The sequence below is a fragment of the Pituophis catenifer genome, unplaced genomic scaffold, assembly GCF_029215685.1.
Source record: "Pituophis catenifer annectens isolate HBS135680 unplaced genomic scaffold, rPitCat1.0.hap2 SCAF_2, whole genome shotgun sequence".
Classification (NCBI taxonomy): Eukaryota; Metazoa; Chordata; class Lepidosauria; order Squamata; family Colubridae; genus Pituophis; species Pituophis catenifer.
Window position 1 is genome coordinate 247,837,421 of NW_027256882.1, and position 26,120 is coordinate 247,863,540.

At 33.8% G+C, this 26,120-nt stretch overlaps 1 protein-coding gene across 1 annotated transcript in view; it reads left to right on the forward strand.

The window, feature by feature from the left end:
- Positions 1–26,120, forward strand: part of FBXL17 (F-box and leucine rich repeat protein 17) — a 136,596-nt gene that overhangs the window by 23,298 nt on the left and 87,178 nt on the right. The window contains exons 5-6 of the mRNA XM_070935735.1: positions 18,803–18,910; positions 25,728–25,858. Of these exons, the coding sequence (XP_070791836.1) occupies positions 18,803–18,910; positions 25,728–25,858 (239 nt within the window). The remainder of the gene's footprint in view (positions 1–18,802; positions 18,911–25,727; positions 25,859–26,120) is intronic.

The following is a 26,120-nucleotide window of genomic DNA, read 5'->3' on the forward strand; positions in this document are numbered from 1 at the left end:
AAGATAGTAATTCATGAAGACTTGGCTTCACAGTGTGTGTATAATCCTTCATGCTCTCAATGGTACCATAACCCCTGTGCCCACCAGAACAAAAGAAACTGAATTGGAAATTGTGGGAGCTGGGGAATGTTCCATTGCCAGTGCAACGCATGGCCCATAGGCCTTGTCAGGACTTAGTTTGAGGTCCTTTATTCTTTCTGACAGATGTGAGGTAAGTTCTATGAGGTGGAAGTCATTACTCGAGTGAGGGCAATGTCAGATCAAAAGTAACCAGTGATCAAACAAGGTAAAAGGTCTGTGGAAAATAGGCTTGCTTTCTGGCTTTGACACCTGCCTGATCAGGGGTGAAAATGTGTCTTGTGTGTCAGGTGAAGTAGATTTTCTTTGATGTACAGTGAATGGGAAAAGATGGAAAGTGAATTGGAGACAGGAAGATTCTGATTTCCTTTTTCTTCTGCAGCTATTAAGTCTGCTTTTGTTACATGATTCTGATATTGGCTGTGCTTTTGTTGTAAGGTTTGTGAATAATAACCTCAATAAATTGTGAGATGTTCATGCTTGGGCAGCATACCTAAAATGTCTTGGAAATGCTAACTAAAATTATACATACTCTTCTTATTATTGATGAAAATAAGGTATATAAATAAAGATATAATAATATCTTTGTGCTATGGGGAAGGAACAGTGTTGTGGAATTAACTTGTAAAACTACATTTTGGGAAAAATCTTTGGCCAACTAGGCAAGTTTGTGTCAGAGGTTATGCTTTACATCTAAGTAATCATGCAAAACATTATACTGTAAAATACATGAAAGTCATTAAAACCAGAAAATTTAGTAAATTAAAAACTCTATAATCTGATGGAAATATTTTCTGATGCAAATTTTAATGGAAAAATCCAATAAACTAACTTTTCTATCTGGTCCTTTTCCTACTATTCTCCAGAAACTAGGAATTAGAAAACCATATCAGCAATGTGTCACTCGGGCAAGGAAAATTAAATAAAGGATCCATTCCTGTGTGATTCTTCTTCCTAATTTACAGGAGCTATTTTCTTTCCATTGAACTGTTATGCTATCCCCTATTCTACTCCCATTCAGATTGTAAGTGAATGGTTTTCTAGCCGTCTATTGGCTAGTAGGTGTTAAGAGAAAGGAAAACAGGTTTCCACTTCCTCCTATTAAAGGTCAAGTACCTTGGTCCAACCCCACATTTTGGGTTAATAAAGCCAAATATCTCATCTTTTGATGTCATTAGTGCATTTTGTTGCATAAGTTTATTCTCTTGGAAATAAACATTTAGGTGTTTGAAGATAAGTATCATCTTTAATTGGGATTAGGAGAAAAAAAAGCCCCTTCAGTGCCATGTTGTTCACCTTGTTATTATCAATTAAAGTCCTTCTATTCCTGCTTTGCCATCACTTTAGTTTCTGGGTTTCCTTTTTAAGCAGTTCCAAATTTAAGATATTCTAATTAACTAATCAGGAGCTTATTAAGACATGAAGTACTGTTGTTGTGTTCTTTTTTTTTTCTTTTTGCAATATGAAGATATTTGTTACTGATGGGGGCAGATGGTAATTGAAGATACTGAAAATACTGTTGGAATTAGGATGCGATGTTACCCTAACATGGGCGATGGAGTTTATTATCCAGTTGAAAGACATTACAGAAGATATTATATGGATTACAAGCCTAAAGTTTTTTTCTTTTAGGATTTTATTTACATAAGGGAATATTTTTCTAGTGGAGTGGGCAGAAGAATAAAGATATTAAGAACAATCATGGTAGTTTTGTAGGAAAGTGGGTGGAGATAGGTTAGGTTATTGATTGTTTAGTTTAAAAAAAAAGGGATATTATGTTTAGATGTGAATATATGTAAAAGATTTGAGCTAAGAGACATAATGATGGGGGGAAGGAAATGGGTAGCTGAACTGAATAAATGTTAAATTAGGATTTATTGTATAGTCTTATAGTGGAAGTATGTTCTGAAATGTTATATCGTATGGGGGGTAGTAAAAGGGTAGATCATGAGCGGAAATCGTTAAATTGGGAGATATAATAATATTATGTTAAATTAGGAGTTATTAGACAATGTTATAATAGAATGTCACTTTGAAATGTATATTATAGTATAGTATAAGGGGGATATGATAATTTTATTAGAAAGAAAGGGTCAGCATATGGAGATGGAGTAAGTGTATGGTAAAGTATGATATAATCTGTTATGAATTTGGGTTTTACTATGAAGAAGTCAAAGGGGAAGGGGAGGGGGAGGGGGGTTAGGGAGGAGGGGGGGGAAAAGGGGGAAAAATTTGTATTTGAAAAACTTTTTCAATAAAAAAAAAGACATGAAGTACTGTTGGCAGGGTATTCCTATTCAGAAATATGAACCAGATGGTAAAAGAACTTCAGGTGATAAAGCAGAATCAAAGAATACCAGCATGCTATGAGCCAGTGTTATAAAAGTACTGACATTATCATTGAAAACAATTTAAATATATTTTATACTTTTTTCCTGTGTTCTGTGTTACACAGGCATAACATAGGAGTAAAAATGGTGATCCAGTAATATTGCCAACTTTTCCTTATCGTTGTAGAATCCTGCTGCTTTATTTTAAGTGCCATCTTGACAAGAAGGATCTGTTTTTGTGAGTAGATATCTTTACCACTCACCTGCCTGTAGCTTTTCCTTGACACTATCCCTGAAGGGAAGAACTTGGAAGATTTCTAAACAATCAATTGCATACAAACCCAAGGAGATTGCTATAAACCACGATAAGATAACATAATAAAAATGACATAATATAGAAATGTGATGCTTTTAATTGGATTTTAATTGTAAGCAGAGTATAAATGCAATCACTATTTTACATAATTATGGTAGTTTCCAAGCAACAAAGAATGAAAAGCTATGAGATACAGAGGTAGAGCTAATAAATATTCATGGCTATCAGAGATGCTTAAGGAGAAAGTAATGCAGATGTTCTTTGTTCAATTTAGCCCTCTTTAAGAATTCCACAAAATTTAATTTTGAAAGTAACAAATGCAACAAAAATGCTCCACTCCCTTTTCTCTAATCTTCCTGTATTGTCAAAGAAGATTTAAGGCGGGGAGGGGGATGCGTGTTCTGTAGAACACTGCAAGCATTCACCCAGATGTTCTTACACTATCCTTATGGATCTTTCCTGTCAGCATAAGAAGGTGAGAAGCCGAGAGAAAGGACCCCATGGTCTTCACAATCAAAATGCTTCTGTCTGCAAGAGAATAAAAAACAATACTTGCTTGCTTGTTTTCTTAGGGAACTAGGTTAATAATTAGGTTAGGGAGGAGTTCCCGCACCTGGAGTGCTTATGTTACCTAATGTTGTAGAAACACTATAGAGACCTTGAAGAGACATCAGCATCAGTATAATATCAGAATGATAGACTATTTCTATCTAAAGTAGAGGGAAACAACAGAAAATGTTTTTTTTAAAATGCATGAATACAACAACAATATGATGAACTGATAGTCATCATTAGTTAATTGTCCTAAAAAGAGAACGCTACTGTGAAAAAAGCAGCAATCTAGAATGATTTTTCAGTTTGGATCATTGCTTCAGAAGGCATCAAATCAACAATATGTTTCCAAATAATTTATCATATGTAATTTTTGTGACACATTTTTCCTTAGAAATAATTTTTCAAATATGAGATACCTTATTTTATTGTAGTGCTTGTAATAGCTTTATTACATTTATAGTTAGGGGAAATTACCTTTGATCTATTACACTCAAATTAGCGCTGTGACTATGTTCAATATTGTAATATAGGGGACTGAAGTAATTGCAGTATTACAGTACTTGTCTAATTTCTTGTTATGCACTCTTCATAATAAGATATGTAGATAGGCGTGGCCTAATTTCTAGAGTACAGGAAAAGTTAACTCTTTTTTTAAAAGTATGTAATTAAGAATTATGTAGTAGTTAAAACTTTTACAACAATAATGCATAGCATATAGTTTTGTTGGACAGTTATTGAAGTACATAGCAAAGCTGCTAGAATGTATACAGTACTGTAGCCCATGATGAAAGAAACATATCTTACACAAAATAGTGAAAGAAAATTATGAAAATGTTCAGTTTGATAAAGTACTATGTATTCATCTCATTTTAGAAGGCCTTGTTATTTAATTATAAAAGTTGGGATCGGTTTCAAGAATGTGTATGTGTTTCAGAAGTGATTGCTTTTCTGGTAAGCTACAGCTGTTTTCACTAACCAGTTAGATTTTATAATGGTAATACACCGTTATTTCATGAGATTTAGTATTTTAGTGACTTCATATTCATGTAGGGAACTTGAAAATGAAAAAGCTTAAAAAAGGAAAACAGATAAATATAAAAGTAGTTTAGGATAACAAGGATAACCAAGGTTTCTTTTATAGGGATAGAATTTTTTTAAAAAAACAATTGTGTTAAATTCATATATAGTATGGCAAGTGACTAAGAAAATACAATATTGAGTGTATATTTCCTTCTGAAAAATTTTAATATATGCTTGTGTATATTGTGTATATATGCTTTAATATATCCTTTTATCATTAGATATACTATAAATTCTGCCTCTGTTGGGCTAGTAGAGCAGAATAGAATATACTTTTTAAAAGTAAGTCCTAATGATCTTAAATATTAAACATTATTTTACTTAGTTTTATTTTAACTATTTTAATTTTATTTTATTTTAATATAACTATTAAACTTAGTTAAATTGTAGTTTAATATGCAATTTCAAAATTAGCTGTTATGTATATGCTCCCCCTCCCCAGTTCTTTTCATTATTTCTATTTTTATATGCAGTGATATTTTAAAGCAAGTGAATGCCATAGGAAATATTCTTTTTTTATTTTAGATTTCACGTTTGGCTTTATTACCGCTGTTTGTATATGCTTTTTTTGCCACAGTTCTTTTCATTATTTCTATTTATAAATGCAGTGATATTTTAAAGCAAGTGAATGCCATAAGAAATACTCTTTTTATTTTAGATTTCATGTTTGACTTTATTAATGAGAAACATGATTTTTCACTATGTTCAGTGAAATAGGTTTGCCATAATAATCTTTTGTCTTCATTTCCATATTCATTTCTATAAAACCTAGAAATGATTATATTCCAGAAATCAGAAACCATTATTTGTTGAATTTTATTTACAGTTATCTTTTGTTTTTATACTTGATATATACAGTACTCTCAATTATTATTAGTAAATTATGTGTTTAGCATATATGTTTTTCAAGTTTTTAACTACAGATAAGAATAGCAGAGAGACAGTTGCTTCACTTTAGCACTTTTCAGAGTATTTTATTTAAGTTTTAAACTGAAAGTCTTCAGTATTATTTTATTTTAAGGAGCTTTTGATAGATTTAGTTTTAACTGAAAGGGGTGAAGCTCCTTGACTCTTCTCTGTTGCCATAATTGTACTGGTGCATAGTAGAAAACTCTTGCTGAATTTATTTTATCTTGCAGAATCAAAGTAGCTACAATATGGAGAAGTAATGTGAGAGCACACAACGGAAAGAGGAGAATATCAGTTTAAAGTTCACTCATAGCTACTCATTGGTGAAGAGAGGAGACAGATTCAGTAAAAAGTAGATATGTCAGTAAATTGAGAGAATAGATTGTGATGTGTTTGTGTAAGACAGCAGTTATAGGGCACAGTTGATTTCCTGAAGACTGTAAATCATCTTCAGCATTCTATTATTTTGCCCTTAAAATGCAGTTTTCCATTCCCAAGAGAATGTAAGATGGGCATTTAATATATTTAAAAAATTATACTGAAGAAAGGTGCTGCTTCTATTTTAGTTTTACTTTTTCATTAAAAAACAGTTTCTCATGGTATTGGTGCTTTTAGATACACAAGTTCCTATAATATGAAATAATTTGTCCTGTTTTAATAAATAATAAATATTTAATTCCAATAAATAAGCGTATCTTAAGTTTTATAGCATAAAATAGAAAACCATATAGAAAATATTGTCAAACAGATCTACAAATGTTCAAATTGTATTAAAAATTTAACTCTTTAATTTTAGAATTATTTTATTGTTTTTAGTCCACTGGCATTATTTGTTTTCTCTTTCCATGACAGATTTTAGTTTCTTATCGAAACAGTATTATACAAGAGAAAGTACTTTGTTAGAATAAATTACAGACTTATGTCTAGAGTTTCAAATTTCAAGTATATTTATGTGCATTCAATTGTAATTATATTAATGGTTCAGAATAATAGTCTCAGCTTCATATTTAAATAAAGGTGATAACTTTAAATTATGTTTAAAGTTGATTTTTCTGCCTTAATACATTTCCCAGGAAAATGAAGACATTAAGAAATGTGCTCTTCTTTCTATTATGTTAGCAGAATCGGAGGATTGTAGGAAGCCTTGGTTAGTGTTATGCCAAGTTATTTTTACAGAAAACAAATTTAATGTTCTTGTCATTAATATTATTGATAGATAATATTTTAATATTTTGATACATAGTTTAAAAAAAATAAATTAGCAATGTCGTAGGATTTGAGCCAATGACTTTGGAGGTGTATGTGGCATACAATATAGGGTGGGTTTTTTTGTGTGTTTATTCAAAGTAAAATGTTTGTTTTATTTTCCATTTTTATAATCCTGGCAATATATGCCAGTATTTTATTTCAAAAATTATAAATGGACAGACATCTCGATGGAACATCAAACATTTAACATATATGCTACATAATATCAAACATTTACTGAAATGAAATAGGTTTTATTTCATATGTTGAAATAACAGATGTAAGAATTCAGTTCTGGTGAAGGTACTGTTTATGATATATATAATGTTTGAAAATGAATATAGAATTTTTAGACTATTTCCTTAGGATATTGAGATAAACGGAAAACGTATTGTACAACTCAAAGAAATAGCATGGTAATTCATTTAAGGAAGATAGAACCAATCATAATTTTTCTCCTGATTAAGTTACACCTTCTTCCATTTCAGATATAGCATAGTGATAATAAAACTTTTTTATTAGTCTGATTTTCTAACTCTTTTTATATATTTTCATTCCATTGACTTATTTTTGTTTAAATATAAAGCAGTTGGTATCTAATGAAACTAGTTTAGTGTTTCCTTCACATATTTTCAATAAGCAGTCTATTTGATCATAGCAATTTTGCAGTGCTATTATAATTTTAAAATTCACAATAATTAATGATGATTATTCATGATTATTTTGTGCATTTTTTCTGTAATGAAAACAAAAAACAGACAGAACACTTTCTTCAAGTTCAATTTTTTAAAGCAGCATCAAAATAATTGTCTGGTGTATTTATATTTTATTACTAGAAAGCCACTTAGAGGACTGTTGGGATCTTGGAGTTGAAACCCAGAGATCCTAGCATTTAAACATTAGCTACATATATTCTCCATTTAGGAGATTACTAATGGCTATTTAAGAACTTTTATATATGATAATGATGATGAGGATGATGAGGATGATAATGATAATAATGATAATAATAATAATGATAATAATAATGATGATGATAATAATAATAATAATAATAATAATAATAATAATAATAGTAATAAGTAGTTTTTGAATTTCTGGCTATACCTTTCTGTTTATTTTGTGGCTTTGGCTTGACATTGTATCAGAATTCAAAATTTGTGCAATCTCTTAAATTTTGTGTCCTTGAGAGAAATGTCTCTCTGACTACTAAATCATTTCAACTATTTTTTAAAAATCTTGAGACATTTCAAAGTTAAGTGAGGAAATACCTAAACCACATTTCATTCTGCATATACTTCTACATGTTGCAAAACTCAGACAATTTTGATACGTCGTTGCATCTTATTGTTCTATTTCAACCCGGTACATTCTGGAACAAAATCTTAATTTTCTTATGGGCTTTAGCAAAGCATGTTGGCATTGCTTCCAACAATTTATAGTTTTACCAGATAGAACTCTTTATAACAAAATATGATAAAATTTGTTATAAAATAGGACAAATTTCTAATTCTATCACTGTGCATAAAATATATTGTATGGTCTGAAAATATTCAGACACTGAATTTTTTATATGAATTTTCTCAATCTATTGAATCTTTTACATAAGAACATAGAAAATTTTCCTGGATACGAAGATGTCAGGTAGCTATTACACTAAAGCTGTCCTACTTTATGCTTTCCATTCTCTAGTAAATAATAGAGTGTAGTTGATACACATTATATACACACATACGCACATGCACATTCTGGGTCAGTTGGTAAAAATAGGTTGTTTCTGTATGCACGCAGTTGGGCAGCAGTACAACTTATTTCTTGTTGTTTTTTAATAGTTTTTAATTAACATTTTTTCTGTTCAATAAAATTTCATCACAAGATAATTTGCCTTCAAAATATAAAAAATTATGCTATGTTATATATGTCATCAAAATTAATAGTCCTGTGCTTGCAAATATGTGTGCATGTGTGCACATATTTATACTTATGTCAGTGTACAGGCACAGACAACAGGTTGGATTGGATGTATGTGAATATTCTAATACCGTGTTTTCCCAAAAAGACCCTGTCTTATATTTTTTTAACCCTGAAATAAGTGCTTGGCCTTATTGCCATGCGCTCAAAAGCCCGATTGGGCTTATTATCAGGGATGTCTTATTTGGGGGGAAACAGAGTAGATACAGAAAGATTAAATACTAACAGAAGTGGAATTTCTTAAGTCATCTTCCTATTGTTGTCAGTAATCTTCTATCCTAGGATTTGTAGCCTGTGATCTCCACCTGTGAAAAGTTGTATATATTTTATTCAAATTCATCCCCTCCTCCCAAAATTTATCAATGATAAGTTAAGAAGGTTATCTATCAGGTTACAAAGCTCTTATTTAGAGTTTGTAAATTTATTTAAAAATATTTATAAGCTATTATTCATGTGAATTTTGGGCAACATAACTAGTTTATGCCTGGTATGAAAAACATAAAAGCAAGACAATTTCAACATAAATTCAAAACATTTTTTGATGGTTTTCTTAACATGGCAAAGCAAATAAAACAAGTTTGTAATATCAGTTTTCATCAGTATTCCTTTGCAAGAGGTATTTACAACTAGATAGCCAACTCCATTCTCTATCTTGTCTACCTGCTTGACTGTTAGACAGCAGAGAAAGCAACAGGGAAATAATCAACCAAAAGCTTGAGTTATTCTCTACTCAAAAGCATTATGAAATATGGGATCTCTACTGTGTATATAAAACCTTTTGTTTTTGGCAAAGCCTGTATCATTATATGTGTATACATGTCAGCTAACTATAATCATGATACTTCTATTTTCTCCCCTTGCTTCCTACTTAACTATAAGAAATGGTTAATTATGGTGACTGATTTTCTTCCTCTAGGATTGGCAGTTGTTTTCTTCCAGGTACCCCTTTTTTTCAATAGTCTTTGGACTGCTACTCATCACCACTTCTAAGAATTTCATCCTGAGCTCGCCTGGAAACTACAAATCTTCAACAGCCTATGCTGTCTAGAATCATATTGGTTTGCAATCCATTCCACCTCCATAAACTCACTCTGTTTCCCCAAATTTCTTCTTTCCACAAGTCCCTTTTCTAATATTCTACCTCCTTACTGGGTCAGAGTAGCTTTTCTGTCATCTGTGGGAAATTTTGTTCATGAAACATCTAAAAGAACTTTGTTCTATCTCCTGTACTTGGATTGCACTTCTTAGCTAACAAAAATGGGGTTTCTGGATGTCTGAATTTCTCTGTGACAAACTCCCAGAGAGGAATGGATTCCTACATGCTGTAGCAAACTGATTTTTTTTTTTAATGTAAAAGTAATGTAAAAAGTTAGTGATATCCACTGTGGCCTTTTAATCTAAATTTCCTACAGAGAAGTACAAACACTTTTATCAGCAGCAACAGCTGATAAAGTAAGTGTCTTATCTTTGCCAGATTTTTTAATACTTCCACTGCAAAAGAGAACCTTAGTTTTGATTGAATCCTAGTCCTTTTTTTCCTTAGAAGTTTTTTTTAATCTCTTTTTGAAGTTCTTTAGTTGAAAGAAGACAATTTTCAGATCAGCAGTGGAGTGTTGGCACCAGTGGTGGGTTGCTCCCGGTTCGCACCGGTTCTCAAGAACTGGTAGTAAAAGATTTTAATAGTTCGGAGAACTGGTAATAAGATTGGCTGGCCACGCCCCCAAACCGGTTCCCAGCCTGGTCGCTGTTCGCTTACCCCGCCCACTCCCAATCTGTTGCTGCCTCCTGAGTCCCAGCTGATGGCTAGAGGGAAAAAAAACTGTTTAAACTCTTGCTGCGGGGCTTCAAAGGGCCGCCCTACAGCTGATCAGTGTTAAAAGAAAACAAATGAGTAGACCGGTGCCTGCAAAAATAGAAGCCCCTTTCAGCTTCAGCATAGGTTAATTAGCACAAGTTGATTAGATCGGCCTCCCGACTCTCAGCTGATTTGCTCTCAGCTGTTTTGCGCAGGGCTCTGCAAAGAGTGCTGGAGCAGATTTTTTTTCCCCTAGCTATGCTGAAAAAACGAAACTGAAAGTAAAGCAGGGTCTTTGCTGCAACGTGACAAAATGAGGCAGAGAGAGATTTCTTTTTCTTTTTCCTCACCAAAAAAGGTAGGTGCAAAACTGCAAACAATGGGAAATTTAGGGCAAAAGAGGAGAGTTCAAGATTTTAAAACACAAAAGAAAAAAAACTCTATTTAACTAGGGAATTGTAATAATTGAGATACTATTAATTGTATATTGTGTTGAAAGCAGAAATGGTTAAGTTGTGGTTTGGAGGAATATATGGGGGAAATTATTTGGTTTATTATTATTGGTAAATATAATTAATTGATTTGTAAGAAATTGGATTGCATGGAAATTATTTATTTATTTATTTATTAAATTTTTATACCGCCCTTCTCCCGAAGGACTCAGGGTGTGAATAGCCAAGGTTAAAATACATACAGTATGAAAATTAAAATAATTTAAAAAACCATTAAATCAATTAGGCTTCCCAATTTTAAAACCCCTTACCCATAAAATTAATCAATTAAAATCTTAAGACAGCCCGGAATTGGAATATTCATGTTCATATTGATTAATATACAAAAAAGATAGTTATATAACTAACTGATTTATATTAAAATGTTGAATTTGTATTAAACAACTGTAATATTACATAATTAACCAATGTGAGGATGGATATAAAATTAGATGACAATGGGAAGGGGTATAATATAGAATAGAAGGGAAAAATTGAATTTGATTAAGATTAGAGAGGGGGATGAAGGGTAATATTGGTTTTTTAAAAAAATAGATGAGGAATAAATATGGCAAAAAGGAAATATAGAAATTGTAAATTTAATTGAAATGACTAAACACTGTTTAAATTTGTGAACCAGCCAAATACTCTGTTCAAAGAAAATACATTGTATGTTTGTATGTGTGTTTCTAATTATTGCTATTTATTCATATTTGTTCTCTTTTATTCTTTAAAGTTTTAACAATTCATTCTTTATCTTAATATCTTTATATTTGTTTGGGGCTGGCTTTCTTCCCTTTCATCTTTTTTATTGTACAGCAACCTTTCTCCTTAAACCTACCACCTCTTTCTTTTCTTTCCTTCTTACTTTCTCTTCCCACCCCCTCTTCTTCTCCTCCCTACTTCCTCTTCCTTTCTCCTTCTCCTCCTCTCTTCCTCCCTCTCTTACCCTCACTCCTACTCTAATTTCCCTTCCCTTCCTTCATCCCTCTCTATTGCTGAATCCTTTTATGCATATGGACTACTCAGAGGGCTGAAAAAGTTATTTTTGACTGGTCCTTGCACTTTTGACCACTTACGACTGTCCTCACATTTTACGTTTTTGCCCTATCTTGTCACCATGGTGAAGAGAAGCAGTTGTGAAATGAGTGACACGGTTGTTAAGAATGTTACAATGGGCATAAATGATGACCAGTCATAAGTGTGAAGACCAGTCAAAAATGCGAGGACCTGTCAGAAATCACTTTTTTTCAGCCCTCTGGGTAGTCCTTTTGTGCATATGGACTACTCAGAGGGCTGAAAAAGTTATTTTTGACTGGTCCTCGCACTTTTGACCAGTCCTCAAACTTACGACTGTCCTCATATTTTACGTTTTTTGCCCTATCTTATCACCATGGTGAAGAGAAGCAGTTGTGAAATGAGTGACATGGTTGTTAAGAATGCTGCACGGGCATAAATGTGAGGATGGTCATAAGTGTGAGGACCAGTCAAAAGTGCGAGGACCTGTCAGAAATGACTTTTTTCAGCCCTCTGAGTAGTCCCTATACACATAGCCATAGCCACCCGGTCACATGACCAGCTAGCCACACCCACCCAGTCACATGACCTCCAAGCCACACCCACAAAATAAGCCACGCCCACAGAACCGGTAGTAAAATATTTTAGAACCCACCCCTGATTTGCACAGATGTTCTAACAGCATCTAACATACTTGTTTTAAAGTTAGAGTTATGTTCCTCATTCTATTATACTATTGGCAAGAGTGAAGGATAAAAACAGGCAAAATCAGAAATGATTTAGTGATTTGATTTTGGCTTGCAATCTTTTTGATGCAGATTTCTAATTTAGAAATTTGATCCTAATATATAGGATTTCTCAGAATTACATGCAATGAAGCATCAGAACTCACTTGCTGATTCAGTTCAGAAGCTCACTTGATAATCCTTGACTTTTAAATACTGGTATACAATAGTCAGATGTAATCACAATGTTTGATTCACTTGTTCTATTTCCTTAGTTCCTTTTAGGTTGCAGAATAAGCTTTTACTTTAAACATTTTAAAAAGAGGAATAACAATTTTATACATGTCAGGTTGCAAGCTTTCTGACAATACTAATACAACAATATATCATTTAAAAAGATGTTCTTTCTGAATATAAATGTCATTTTTTTGTGTAAGATATAAGTTATTAGTTTTCCAACATTCCTTTTTTTCCCCACTTTACTTGCATGAACATCTCTATAAGTAAATGCATGAAGTGTATGACAAATGAGGGCTATTTGGGTACCATTTATTGATATTTTACCAAATTAATAATGTTTGATGTCCACCTGTACTTTGAGCTGATTTGAGTGAAATTTAAACTTATTTATTTTTTACATTAAACAAATATTTCTGTATTGAGGATTATGTAGTTAATGCCTTCTAAGTATTGATATACTACTTTTTAAAGTAGTAACATGTTTACTATTTTGTTATATCTTGAAGCAGCTGTAATTCTATATGAGTTTCTTAGCTCTATTTTAAATGTTTCTAACACTATTGAATAATTCTTTCCTTTCTTTCATTAAGCTTCTGGTAATATATTCCTTCCCCTTCCCTACTTTTTGCTCCTAATTCTGCCAGTTTGGATGCGATAGCTCATAAACAGGGAATTCTAGTCATTCACTGGAAATTAAAAAATAATTTTTGTATATATAAGCATTTTTATATATTTAGGTACAATCATAGTAGTCATATTTTTGTGAGTTTGGGGAATATATATCTCTTGGGATTCTACCAAGGACTTTAAATGGTAGCATAAAACACTTGAATTCTCAATCTGCATGGCAACATGTTATTTTTAGGTCAGCAAGTGATGAATTAAATGACAAAATAACCATTAGAGAATATTTCATATTTTGAACATGTTGTATGGTTTGACTATGTAAGCAAAACTAGAACTTAGAATACTTAAAACAAGTATGTACTTTTTAATATAACTACACCTAGTGTTTGTGTTAACTGAGGCATTCACTTCACCGTTATTGTGTCCCTCAACTCCGTGGTGGATAAATCATATACCTTGCTTGCAAGTCTCTGTAGATCATTTTGAACACAGGGCTTCCAGCCACCTGCAATTTAATTTTAAAACAATGTTTCTATCATCTCAAAAGTTAGCATGTTTCCATATAATTGTACTCTAAGGGAACTTTACATATTATGCTTTTCAAGCAGTATTTTAACAATCTATAATAAACAATATTTGGCACAAAAGCAATATAATAATTTAAATAAGAGGCTATATTATATATCTTCATAAAGTATAACAAAGTGATATAAGAATATATAATTGTAACATACTGCCTTTTAATTATTATTAATTTAATGTTAAAGGTAGTTTAGATATATCACTGCCTTTCTGATATTGCATTAAGCATGTCAGCCAAAATTATCCAATATGTTTATAAAATTTCTGATGAATAAAATTAAGTCTTCATCATTGTCATCAGAACGAAGAAAAATTGTTTTAAATGACTGCATTTCCTTATTTACATTTGAGGGAAGATATTTTAATGTTGGCTGATATCTGAAGGACACAATCAGGGATTTTGTTGCTCTAAGCAATGCAAAAGTTGGCATGAATGTCTTTTAAACAGGTCCTCCTTCCATGTTGTGCAAATGTGTGACTGTTATGAAGTGGAAAAGCATATGTTGAAATATTTCTTTTTTAATGTAAATAATAATTTTGAAACTTGCTGAAATCCTATGACATTGCCAAAACATGCAAAATGTGGGGTGATTGACAAGGCATATGAGCCATTGCAAAAACATCAGGAAGCAGAACCCCAGGGCTTAAACACATCCAAGATTCTTTTTTCAACTTGCAGATCTTGACTTGTAGGACTGCATCATTAACCATGAATTAGATAAGGTTTATTTGAGGATGACTTCCCTAAAAAGTTTGAAGAAGAACATTGTATAAGCAAGGTATCACATAATCTCTTTGAAGAAACTGCCAATTTACTTCTGGAACATAGCACGATGGTTTGCCTGTTTTAAAGATCATCTGTTTTTCAAGTATCTGTTTGATTTTCATATTCTTCTTCTGCAAGTGACTTGACTATTAACCATTGTAGACATCTCAGAAAAGACATCTGAAGGGGGTATAGCTATTCTAATTAGCAATGAGTTAAAAAAAAATGCTTATCCCTTCTGCCCTTGGAACTCTTGATAGAAACTTCTTTGCTATATCTCAAAGAGATGCAAATTAATATGTTTAATATCCATGCCTCTCCATTTAGAATGCATACCAGAGTGTTCTGGAAATAACTTGGCTGGTCTTTGGTTTAAAGAAGTGGCTCTTTCTTTGGACTCATGTATATTAAATGGCTCCCTTGCTGCACAACTGAATATATCTTTTGGGAAAATGTCAATCACTGTTGTCTATGTATTCCCATAACACAACATCTTTACTGTTCAATTTGGAGGTGAAGCCATGCTTGAAAAGTGACTACTTTCCACTAATGACATGGAGTAAAAAGCCAACCAGATCTGCCAAATAGTATCACTCCTGAATAATATTTCCCATGGGTCAAAAGTGCACACATTGAGCAATTTAAAATGCTCTTCTGATTGGAAGACCTCTATACACTTTAAAATTTCTCCATTACAACATGCTCTAGGAACTGGATTAGACGAACCCAGTGTCCCCAGCTCCATGTGAGGCTATGAGCGTAATGTCCTACAACTCCCAATGTTCTATTATCAAAATACCTAGAGAGTTTCTACAGATTTTATATGATCCTGTGTGTTTCCTTGTGAGAAGCTGCTTTCTGGAGCTAAAGAAGGTAATCTTGTCATTGTTTGGAGAAGCTCTGTTCTGCCACCTGGCTGCCAATTTTGCCTCAATACATCCCAATGCTTAGAAACTGGCTAGATAATCATGTTTTCCACCCAGAAATCCCACTGGATTGTTTTCTCTATTTTCTTCCTCTCTATCCCCTAACTATTCTGTGTATGGCTTCCCCCTACCCTGACCTCCTGAGCTGAAAAGATCTTCAAAAAATAACTGAAGAGAAGTAGGTGGAAAACAGGCCCAAGGCCTGTGGAGAGTCTGAGGAGTGGGAAAAAGAACACAGGTTGTCTCTCAAGAGGTGCAGGAGCCCTGGGCAGGTGGACCTAAGTCTTTGTTAGACCTCCCAGGACCTCTCCCACTCTTTGAGGCACCTTATGCTCTGTTCACCCTAACCTGTGCAGTTATTTAATGATTGCATCTGTTATTGGACGTAATTGTTATGCTCAATAATAGTTTTACTATAACTTACATGTAGATCACCTAGAGTTCAGTTGCAATGAAATAAAATAAATGAACAGAATGTTAAGGATATTGTTGGGTTACCAACCAGCAGAGTAAGTGCACAGAGAAACGGTACTGAGAGCAATGAATACAATACATACAAATTGGTTTAACAAAGCTTTTACTTTGTAGTGAAAAACAATTGCATAGTCTTTTAATCAATCCAAGTCTTTAACCATTCAAATCAGTCCGAAGTTACAGAAATCTTCTTACCATACAAACAGCAGTAGGTAATAAACAGCAATTCAATGCTGGTAACAAATCACAATGGTAGCAGGTCCATCCACAATGAGAGCTTCTTCACACGACGGTAACAGTTCCAGCTAACAAGTCAAGCAACAATGACTATAGCTCGGTTCTTTCCTTATATACAGTTTACACTAGTAATTATCCACTTAAGATAAGTGAAGTCAGCAGTGCAATGACTCAACAGTACAATTAGGATAATTGCAGTCAGCAGTCAGTCAGCAGTCAATTGCAATGACTCATCAGTACAATTACTCAGCATTACATCTTAAAGTTACAGAATACATTTAAAGTTATAGCACACATATATTGCCTGGACAACCCGTTAGGCTTATACCATATCCTAACACAGACCACTTAAACTATAGTTTATATCAGTGGTGGGTTGCTCCCGGTTCAGTCTTGTTTTATAGAACCGGTAGTAAAATCGGCGGGAAGCTCTGCCCAACCGCCACGACATCATGGGTGATCTGCGTATGCGGGTGCGCTCCCGTTGCGAACCAGTAGTAAAGGTAAAAGTACAACCCACCCCTGGTTTATATCATTTGAGACATTTCTGGATTTATTTATTTCTTGGCATGATTGAAGGCTGTTACCACTGGACAGATGCTTGGAAATGTTGGAGAATTTATAGGCAAATTCTTTATCAGTATATTAAAAATATTTTATCTGTATATTTGTTTCTTAGAATTTAGCTGTATTGCTGGGTATATGTATGAAAGAACAAAAATAATTTTAAATCATATAAAGTAATATGGATTCTTAATTTCAACTTGCATGCTCATTGTTAAAAAGCACATTTGCACATAGCTTTATTTTATGTCAGATAGATTTTATGCCCTTTTATTTTTTAAAACAATTATCTAGTTCTCCACTTAAAATTCAGTAGGAATTAGTGGGATCTGATTGTTGCCTGGCAAAAGGAAATTGTGCTTGAACAGAAAATTAGAAACAACTGCTTAAATATGCAACTTCTAGAAAGCAATGAAACTGTTTTTTTGTGAAGTCACCAGCTGCATATATACCAAGATAACAAGTAAATATTTTCAACTGCCAAAGACTGGAAAGATAGTGAAACCAATAGAATGAAAAGTTGTAGCCAAATTTTAAAAGAATTACCCCAGCATTAAGCCCAATAGTCTCAATCCTTGCAGAGAGTTACCAATTTTCTTTCATAACAGTCTCCCTTCATTAAAAAAAATTGAAGTTTTAAAAATTATATTGTCAGTTGGAAGTTTCCAAATTACATTTAGGAGATAAAAAGATGATACATTGGAAATCTAGTAAATCCCCTGGTATTTTACTTGACAGTACAGAGTTAAAATATCCATTGCTATATGAGGTACTTGGGCTGTGAAAATACATTAATTTTTTATATTAAAGTGGTAAGAATTGCTGACATGGATACTGCAAGTGCTGACTGAGGAAACTTTTAGACTCTTTTTCTTTACTAAAGGAACTAATATTTACAGTTTATAGCTTTATTTCTGGCTAGTCCGGAAAAAATTACCCCAAGATCCCCCAATTGTACAAAACTATATTTGATATTAGTAGGAGCCTATGAAAAGCTGAAATTTCTACCATGTTTAATTAGGAAAATATACAATATTATTGTATTAATATTGTAAGCCACCCAAGTAAAGGTAAAGGTTCCCCTCGCACATATGTGGTAGTCGTTCTTAACTCTAGGGGGCGGTGCTCATCTTCATTTCAAAGTCGAAGAGCCAGTGCTGTCTGAAGACGTCTCCTGGTCATGTGGCCAGCATGACTAAACGCCAAAGGCACACGGAACGCTGTTACCTTCCCACCAAAGGTGGTCCCTATTTTTCTACTTGCATTTTTTACATGCTTTCAAACTGCTAGGTTGGCAGAAGCTGGGACAAGTAACGAAAGATCACCCCGTTACGCGTCACTAAGGATTCAAACCACTGAACTGCCAACCTTTCGATCGACAAGCTCAGTGTCTTAGCCATTGAGCCACCCCAACCCTATTTTGACTGCTTATCCTTTCTCAAAATTAACTCTGAAGGTGTATGTGTATTGCCTTCAGTATATTTTGGATTCTAAAAAAATTGAATGTTTAGGTATTTTAAGTGTGTTTTGGTGTTCTGCCAAAGAAAGAGCTTTGAAAGAGACTAGTAATTTCTGGTTACTAGTTTAGGCTTCAATAAAATTGGAGAATTGATTTTTATTTTATTATCCTTACAAGTACAACCAATTTTTCTATTTTGATTCTGTGTATTTTACTGATTTTTACTGAAAAGGGAATTTTTTAAAATCTTATTCTTGGTTACCCAAATGTCTTTAAGTCCATTTTTAATGCTGTTATAGTTAAAAAAAAAAAAGAAGATCCTGCAAACCATCATGCATTTCTTTAGAATGTTTTCTTGGACTTTGATTATTTAAAAATTCAGAATAATGTAAACTTTTTTCTTGTTATTTAGGTAACTGATCAGTCTGTTAAAGCATTCGCTGAACATTGTCCTGAGTTACAGTATGTTGGATTTATGGGCTGTTCTGTTACATCTAAAGGAGTAATACATCTTACCAATGTAAGTATATTAACTAGGTTATTTACTGATATTTCTAAACAGGCAAACTCTTGCTAGATGCATCAACATTGATTAAATTACATATTAAGGAATAGGGATCAGTTTTGTGATGGATGGAAGCTCTTGCAAGAATGCTTAAAACTATGCTGGATGGCTATAATTCAAACAAAGGACACACATATGCTATAGAATCCTTCCCATAGCAAAACTTAGAAGCAAATTTCTTTTCATAGCCTTTTCTATTTGGTACTGAAGCTTGTTTTGTTCATGGCTTTTTCAAATAAACATACTCCTTTAGAGCTCCCTTTCCTTGTCAATTCACATCAGCTTAGACAATAATAGTAATATATATATGTGTGTGTGTGTATGTATATATATGTGTGTACATATGTGTGTATATATATAATATATATACACACACACACATACACTATATATATATATACATATATACACATACACGATGAATCTGCATACAGGGGGGAGGTTGAACAACTAGCCTTGTGGTGCAACCAGAACAATCTTGAACTAAATATACTCAAAACTGTAGAAATGGTGGTGGATTTTAGAAAAAAACCACCTATACTGCTACCTCTTACAATACTAGACAACACAGTATCAACAGTAGAGTCCTTCAGGTTTCTAGGTTGTATCATATCTCAAACTTAAATTGATTGATTGATTGATTGATTGGTTTGATTTATATGCCGCCCTTCTCCGGAGACTCAGGGCGGCTTACAATGCGTTAAGCAATAGCCTTCATACTTTCGTATATACCTGCTTAGTAGGTCTTTCGGGTCCCCTAAGCGGTGTTCTTTTTATATACAAAGTCAGCTTATTGCCCCCACAATCCGGGTCCTCATTTTACCTACCTCGGAAGGATGGAAGGCTGAGTCAACCTTGAGGTTGGTGAGATTTGAACTCACAGTAATTGCAGGCAGCTGGCAGCTAAGTGCTACTTAACAGCACTTTAGACCGCTGCATCACCAAGGTGGACACCTAACACCAAAAAGGTCAAAAAAGCTCAACAAAGAATGTTCTTTCTGCACAAATTCAGAAAGCTCAAAGTGCCCAAAGAGCTGCTGATCCAGTTCTACAAAGGAATTATTGAGTCTGTCATCTGCACCTCCATAACTCTCTGGTTTGGCTCTGCAACCAAACAAGATAAACACAGACCTCAATGAATAATTAGAACTGCAGAAAAAACAATTGCTACCAACCTGCCTTCCATTGAAGATTTGTATACTGTACGACTCAAAAAGAGGGTTGTGAAAATATCTACAGACCCCTCGCATCCTGGACATAAATTGTTTCAACTTCTACCCTCAAAAAGAAGCTATAGGGCACTGCACACCAAAACAACTAGACACAAAGACAGTTTTTCCGCGAATGCCAACACTCTGCTTAACAACTAATTCCCACAACACAAATAATTTACTAAGACTGTATTACTATTATTCTTCTCTTCCTTACTAGTATCTATCTCTTCCCACTTATTACTATATCCATATTGTTTGTATCTTTCAATTATATTGTTTTTATTTGTTTCCTAGTACGATTTGATAATCTTGACTATCACTAAGTGTTGTATCTTTTTATTCTTGATGAATGTATTTTTTTATTATGTACACTAAGAGCAAATTCCTTGTGTGTCCAATCACACTTGGCCAATAAAGAATTCTATTCTATATTAAATTTATATGCTGATTCCCAACAGAGTCATCAACATATTATGTTGTTAGCAATGTATGTTCATTACAAGTAGTCTTCAATTTACAGCTCTAATAGTCTGGAATTTCCATTCTAAGCTAAGATGGTCATAAGCCAAAGTGTTCACGTCACCAGATTCAGTTTTATGTTTTTTTTTATGCCAGTCTTTAAGTAAATGCCATAGTCATTAAGTAGATGCCAGGGTCATTTATGTAATTCTATGGTTGTTTTTTTTCTGGAAAAATGTAAAGTTGAGCCAGGCACCCAAAATGCGATCATGTGATTGTGGGATGTGTGCAGCTGTTGGAAACCAAAACTGGGTCATTATTAGCTTTTGGGAGGGTCCATCATAACTTTGACCAGTCATAAGTGACTGGTTTTAAGTCAAGGACTACTTGTGATTAATGTTTATAATGAATCAGATTTGCCACTTTCATTCTTTTACATCTGTGGATTACGTCTGTGGATTACTGTTAAACCTTTTGCTCTGCCTTTTCCCTTCTATCAACTTTAAAAGAAATAATTTGATATAATTAGGAAACTTCATCCCAAGATCTAGGTTTTTCATCCATAATTTTTAATGAATGTTTCTGATACTTATCTATGCAGGGTTTCATTGTTTACCTCCCTTCATTATGAGAACTTTCTGTTTGTTCCCATTCTCTTCTTTTTCAGCCCAGTATAATTCTTATAGGGTTAAAATGAGGAAGAATGTCATCCTGAGCTCCAGACAAAAGGTGAAATATGAATGTAATTAGTGAATAAATCTTGTTTTCCACTAATACAGAGCAGAGATAATACCAGTTGTAATTTCCCTGATTCACTTTTTTTTTTGAGTAGTTACATTATATTGGCCACTTGCTAATCCTCTAATACAGAGGCTAATGTTAAAAGATGTATTACAAGAGGGACATTTTCATTTCTGACTTCTTTAAGAACAGTTGAAAAATGTACTTTCTTTTTGGTTGATCAGTTTGGAGCTTAAGATATGTCACCGCAGTTTGCTTCAGCTCTTCAGAATTACTTCCTAAACCATCCACTAAGGCATAGGATCTGTTATGTATTTTCTATTATATCAGAAAAGGCAGTGTTAGCCCTTGTATAGTATTATAATTTCATAATGATGTAGGCTTTATTCTATAACTGCATTTTTTTCTACATGCTTCTGACCATTTTTGCAACAGGGAAGGGGTCAGAGATCTCCTCTTTTACCCTCACTCATAGTGCCGCAAACCAAACAGTAACAGTAACAGAAAAATAATGAATTTCTAATCAGCTGCTTCTATGATCAAATGACGAACAGAAGGTGGCATTGGGTGAGGGAATGGCTCTAGCAGTGTCAGTCAACAGGGAGAAGTAGTCCAATACAGGAAGAGCAGAACACTGTGTATGAACAGAAAAAAGTGGATGAGGAAAGAAAGTGGAAAACCAGACTGGTAAAGCTGTAGGTTGTTACTACACAAACAAAGATCAGTCCTTGTCTGCAATCATAAGTGGAAGGTAAGAAAAATCAGGCTATGTAGGAGTAGAACTATCCTGTATTTTGCTAAAAATAAAAGCATTTCAGTTCATGTTCAGATTGGTCATCAAAATAAATTTAAGATTAGAACACTCCTGTTTCAAATTCCAGCAACTCTGACAAGGAAAGCATAGTATAAAATTATTCAGAATAGTAATGTGCTGTATTACATCATTATATTACCTTTTAAGATAGTGCAATATTATAATTTTATGGGGGCCAAATGAGCAGTTTTAATCTTGGTGTTTAGCTCCATTTTTACCTGTTTCCATGAACTAATTCTTTGGGTTTTGCTAATAATGTGACTTTGAAATGTGAATACTGACTATAGCATTAGCAGGCAACCTGTCCTGAATAATACTAAAGGTCCTAGATAGAATTTAAATTATATTGACAAGATTGTGAGTGAAAGTAGGCAAAACTGAATCAAAGGCAGAGCATCATTTACCAGAATTGAAGTGTCCATCTCTTATAAAAGTGGTAAAATCTCCGACCCATTGCGACCCCATGGACAACGTTCCTCCAGGCCTTCCTATATATATCTTCAAAAGCACAATTAAACAGTAGCTTTCAAATTCATTTCTATTCACCAAAATTTAAATAACTTTATTGTATTTTAAAACCAATGAAAGTGCTTTGTTCTGGGAAAATCTCAGTTATATTATACTCTTCATGCCTAATTTGATTATGTATTTATTTAGTTCAGATATTTAAAAGGATATCATTTCACGAAGATAATCTGTCAATAGATGCCTTTTAAATTTTTTATAAGTTTATGCTTATAAATATTAGTATCTATTTGAACTGCCCATCTCTCTCAGACAGGTTAGTTAATGTTAAAATGTTAATGTTAATGTTAAAATGTTAAAATATAAAAACAGCATACAAGAATTGAAAAATTTAGAATTTAAAAGGAGGCAAAGTTGATAGAACCACGTTAAAAGTTAGTCAAAACACAAAGGGCAAAAGTTCAGGGCACCAATGAGCCCCATGGCTGCATTACCTTTCTTGACTTTCTACAGAAGGCTGTAGAGCCATGTTTAACTCCTTTTCAGAAGGCCACCTTTAGAGGGAGAACATTCCACAGGGCACTGATGATGACAAGAGAAGGTTTTCTTCCTAGACCCTACCAAACAAAAGTCTGTAAAAGTCTACAGTGTCTATAACATATTTTCAATGCCTGATTGGGTGGAGTGGATCGATGTATTAGGATGAAGATGGTTCTATAGGTAGCCAGGCCCCATGCTATGTGGCTCTATTGTTTTCTCTTGGCCGCCTTTTTGATAGTTATCAATTTTTCCAAGCATCAAGATCTCTAGTGATTCTTTGCTTCACATTGTATGTCCAAAATATCATCATAGTTCAAAGACATAAAAATTTCTTCATTCAGCCTTTTTGATCATCTACCCTTTTTATACTGCAAGTGGAAAATCTGACCTTGACTTTACATAATCATAGCCTTTTTAAAAAAAATATTGGAATAGCAGATTGGCCTTTAACTCTCTTCTTTTGCCTTCCACAAGAATTTCCTTAATTCCTCTGCTTTCAGATACTAAAGTGGCATCATCAGCATAACTGAGGTTGTTGTTTCTCTCAGCAATTTTAATTCTAATTTCTATTACTTTTAATTTATCATTAGAAGTTTGACATTTCCTCCCATTGAAAATCCATGCTGTATCAGAGATTTTCCACAGACTCGAGGAACCTTTCATCCTTGGGAGATAAATACTGAAAAAAATATTGTTTTAAAAAATCAAAATTGTGGAAACCTTTTGGGAAAAGTGTATTTTTGAGGTTAGATGGCTAATAACCCCACTTTTTTTTGGAGTTTCAAGATAATCATATTCCACTGCTGGAATGACCTGGGAATAGCCCAAACCTTAACCCAATTGAAAATCTATGGAGCCGGCTAAAGAAACTTGTTAGTCAGAAGCGACCCAGCAATAAAACCCAGTTAATAGAAGCAATCATTCAATCTTGGTTTCACATTATAACAGCTGCAGAACTAAAAGACTTGGTTCACTCCATGGGAAGATGTTGTAAGGCCCTAATTCATGCTAAAGGTTACCCAACTAAGTATTAACTGATGTGATAATTTTTGTATATCTCGTTTTTTCTATGGTGATAATTTTTTATATCTTGTTTTTTCTACGTGTTTCACTTTTCTTCTTTATACTGTAACTGCTATTCTAGCAGATCTTTCATAAAAGTTATTGCATTACATTCTTGATTAAATTATCTTTCCATTGATATATAATTTTATGGTACTACTCCAAAAAAAGTGGTGTTATTAGCTAGTTTTAGAAAATATACTTTCCCCAAAAGGTTTCCACAATTTTGGCCACTACTGTATAATTAGTGATTTTTATACTGTTAATATTTGCATTAATAAATATTTTATACTAGCTGATAACCCGGCATTGCCCGGGTATTTATTTATCGCTGGCTCCCCCCTATCTGTATCTCTGTGTGTCTGTCTCTCCCCCCTCTCTCTCCCCGTCTTTGTATCTCTCTCTGTCTCTCTGTCTCCTCTCTCTGTATTTCTCTTTCTGTGTCTCTCCCCTCTCCCTCCTCTCTGATATCTCCCTGTGTGTCTATCCTCTCCCTCTTTCCCCCCTCTCTTTGTGTGTGTCTCTCTCTCTGCCCCCTCTCTATGTCTCTCTCTTTCTCCCCCTCTCTCTCTCCCCCCCCTGTATCTCTCTCCCCCTCTCTCCCCCCTCCTTCTCCTCTCACAACCCCTGGCCGGCTGTGGCGGGGCCGGGAGGGTGTGCTGTTACCATGGCAACTCCACTGTGCCATTTTAAGGCACAACAGGATGTATCTTAACAGAACACACACCCCAAGGGGTGTTAAAGGTCTCTTACCCCCACAGTATTTTTTTGTCCAGAGAGTAAGTCATCTGTGTACCAAGTTTGGTTGAAATTGCTTGAGGCGTTCCATAGTTATGCTGGAACACACACACACACACACACACACACACACACACACACACACACACACACACACACACAGACACACACACACACACCTCGGGGTGCTAGGGGGTGTCCTACCCCACACAGTATTTGTTTCCAGAGAATAAGTCATCTGTACCAACTTTGGTTGAAATTGATTGAGGCATTCCAGAGTTATGCTGGAATACACACACACACACACACACACACACACACACACACACACGGGGTGCTAGGGGTGTCTTACCCCCACAGTATTTGTTTCCAGAGAGTAAGTCATCTGTGCACCACGTTTGATTGAAATTGCTAGAGGCGTTCTGGAGTTAGGCTGGAAAATACATACATATATTCATACATACATACATACATACATACATACATACATATATACATCCTTTTTTAAATATATAAATAGATAGATTAATTCAACCATAATTATTGGCAGACAAGAACTTTGGAATTGTTTATAATACAAGTACAAAATAATTTTATCTTCGGTTGGAATGAAATTTTTTGAACTTGGAATTATTTTCAAAAAAAGATAAAAATATAATGGGAGGCAGAACATTGCATATAAGTATATGAATAATTAAATATGCTTATGTTTTACTTTCTGTTTTATTTATATTAATAGCTAAGAAACCTTTCCAGCTTGGATTTACGTCATATCACAGAACTGGATAATGAAACTGTGATGGAGATAGTAAAGAAATGCAGAAACCTTACCTCACTCAATCTGTGTCTGAATTGGATCATAAATGACAGGTAAGTAACTTTTTTTATAGAAAAGCAAAGTGAATCCACAATATTAGTTATTACTAATAATTGATAATTTTCAGATGATAGAGATAATTGAACAATAGGTAGTTCTCAACTTATGACTTGTTCAGGGATTGTTCATGATTACAATGGGGCTGAAAAAGACAGTGACTTAAGCTATGTTTGGGAAGTGTTTTACTGCTTGAATGCCTCCTTTTTAGACACAGCAATTAGGAGACAAAACAGCTGGGTGGGCTATGTGTTTCTG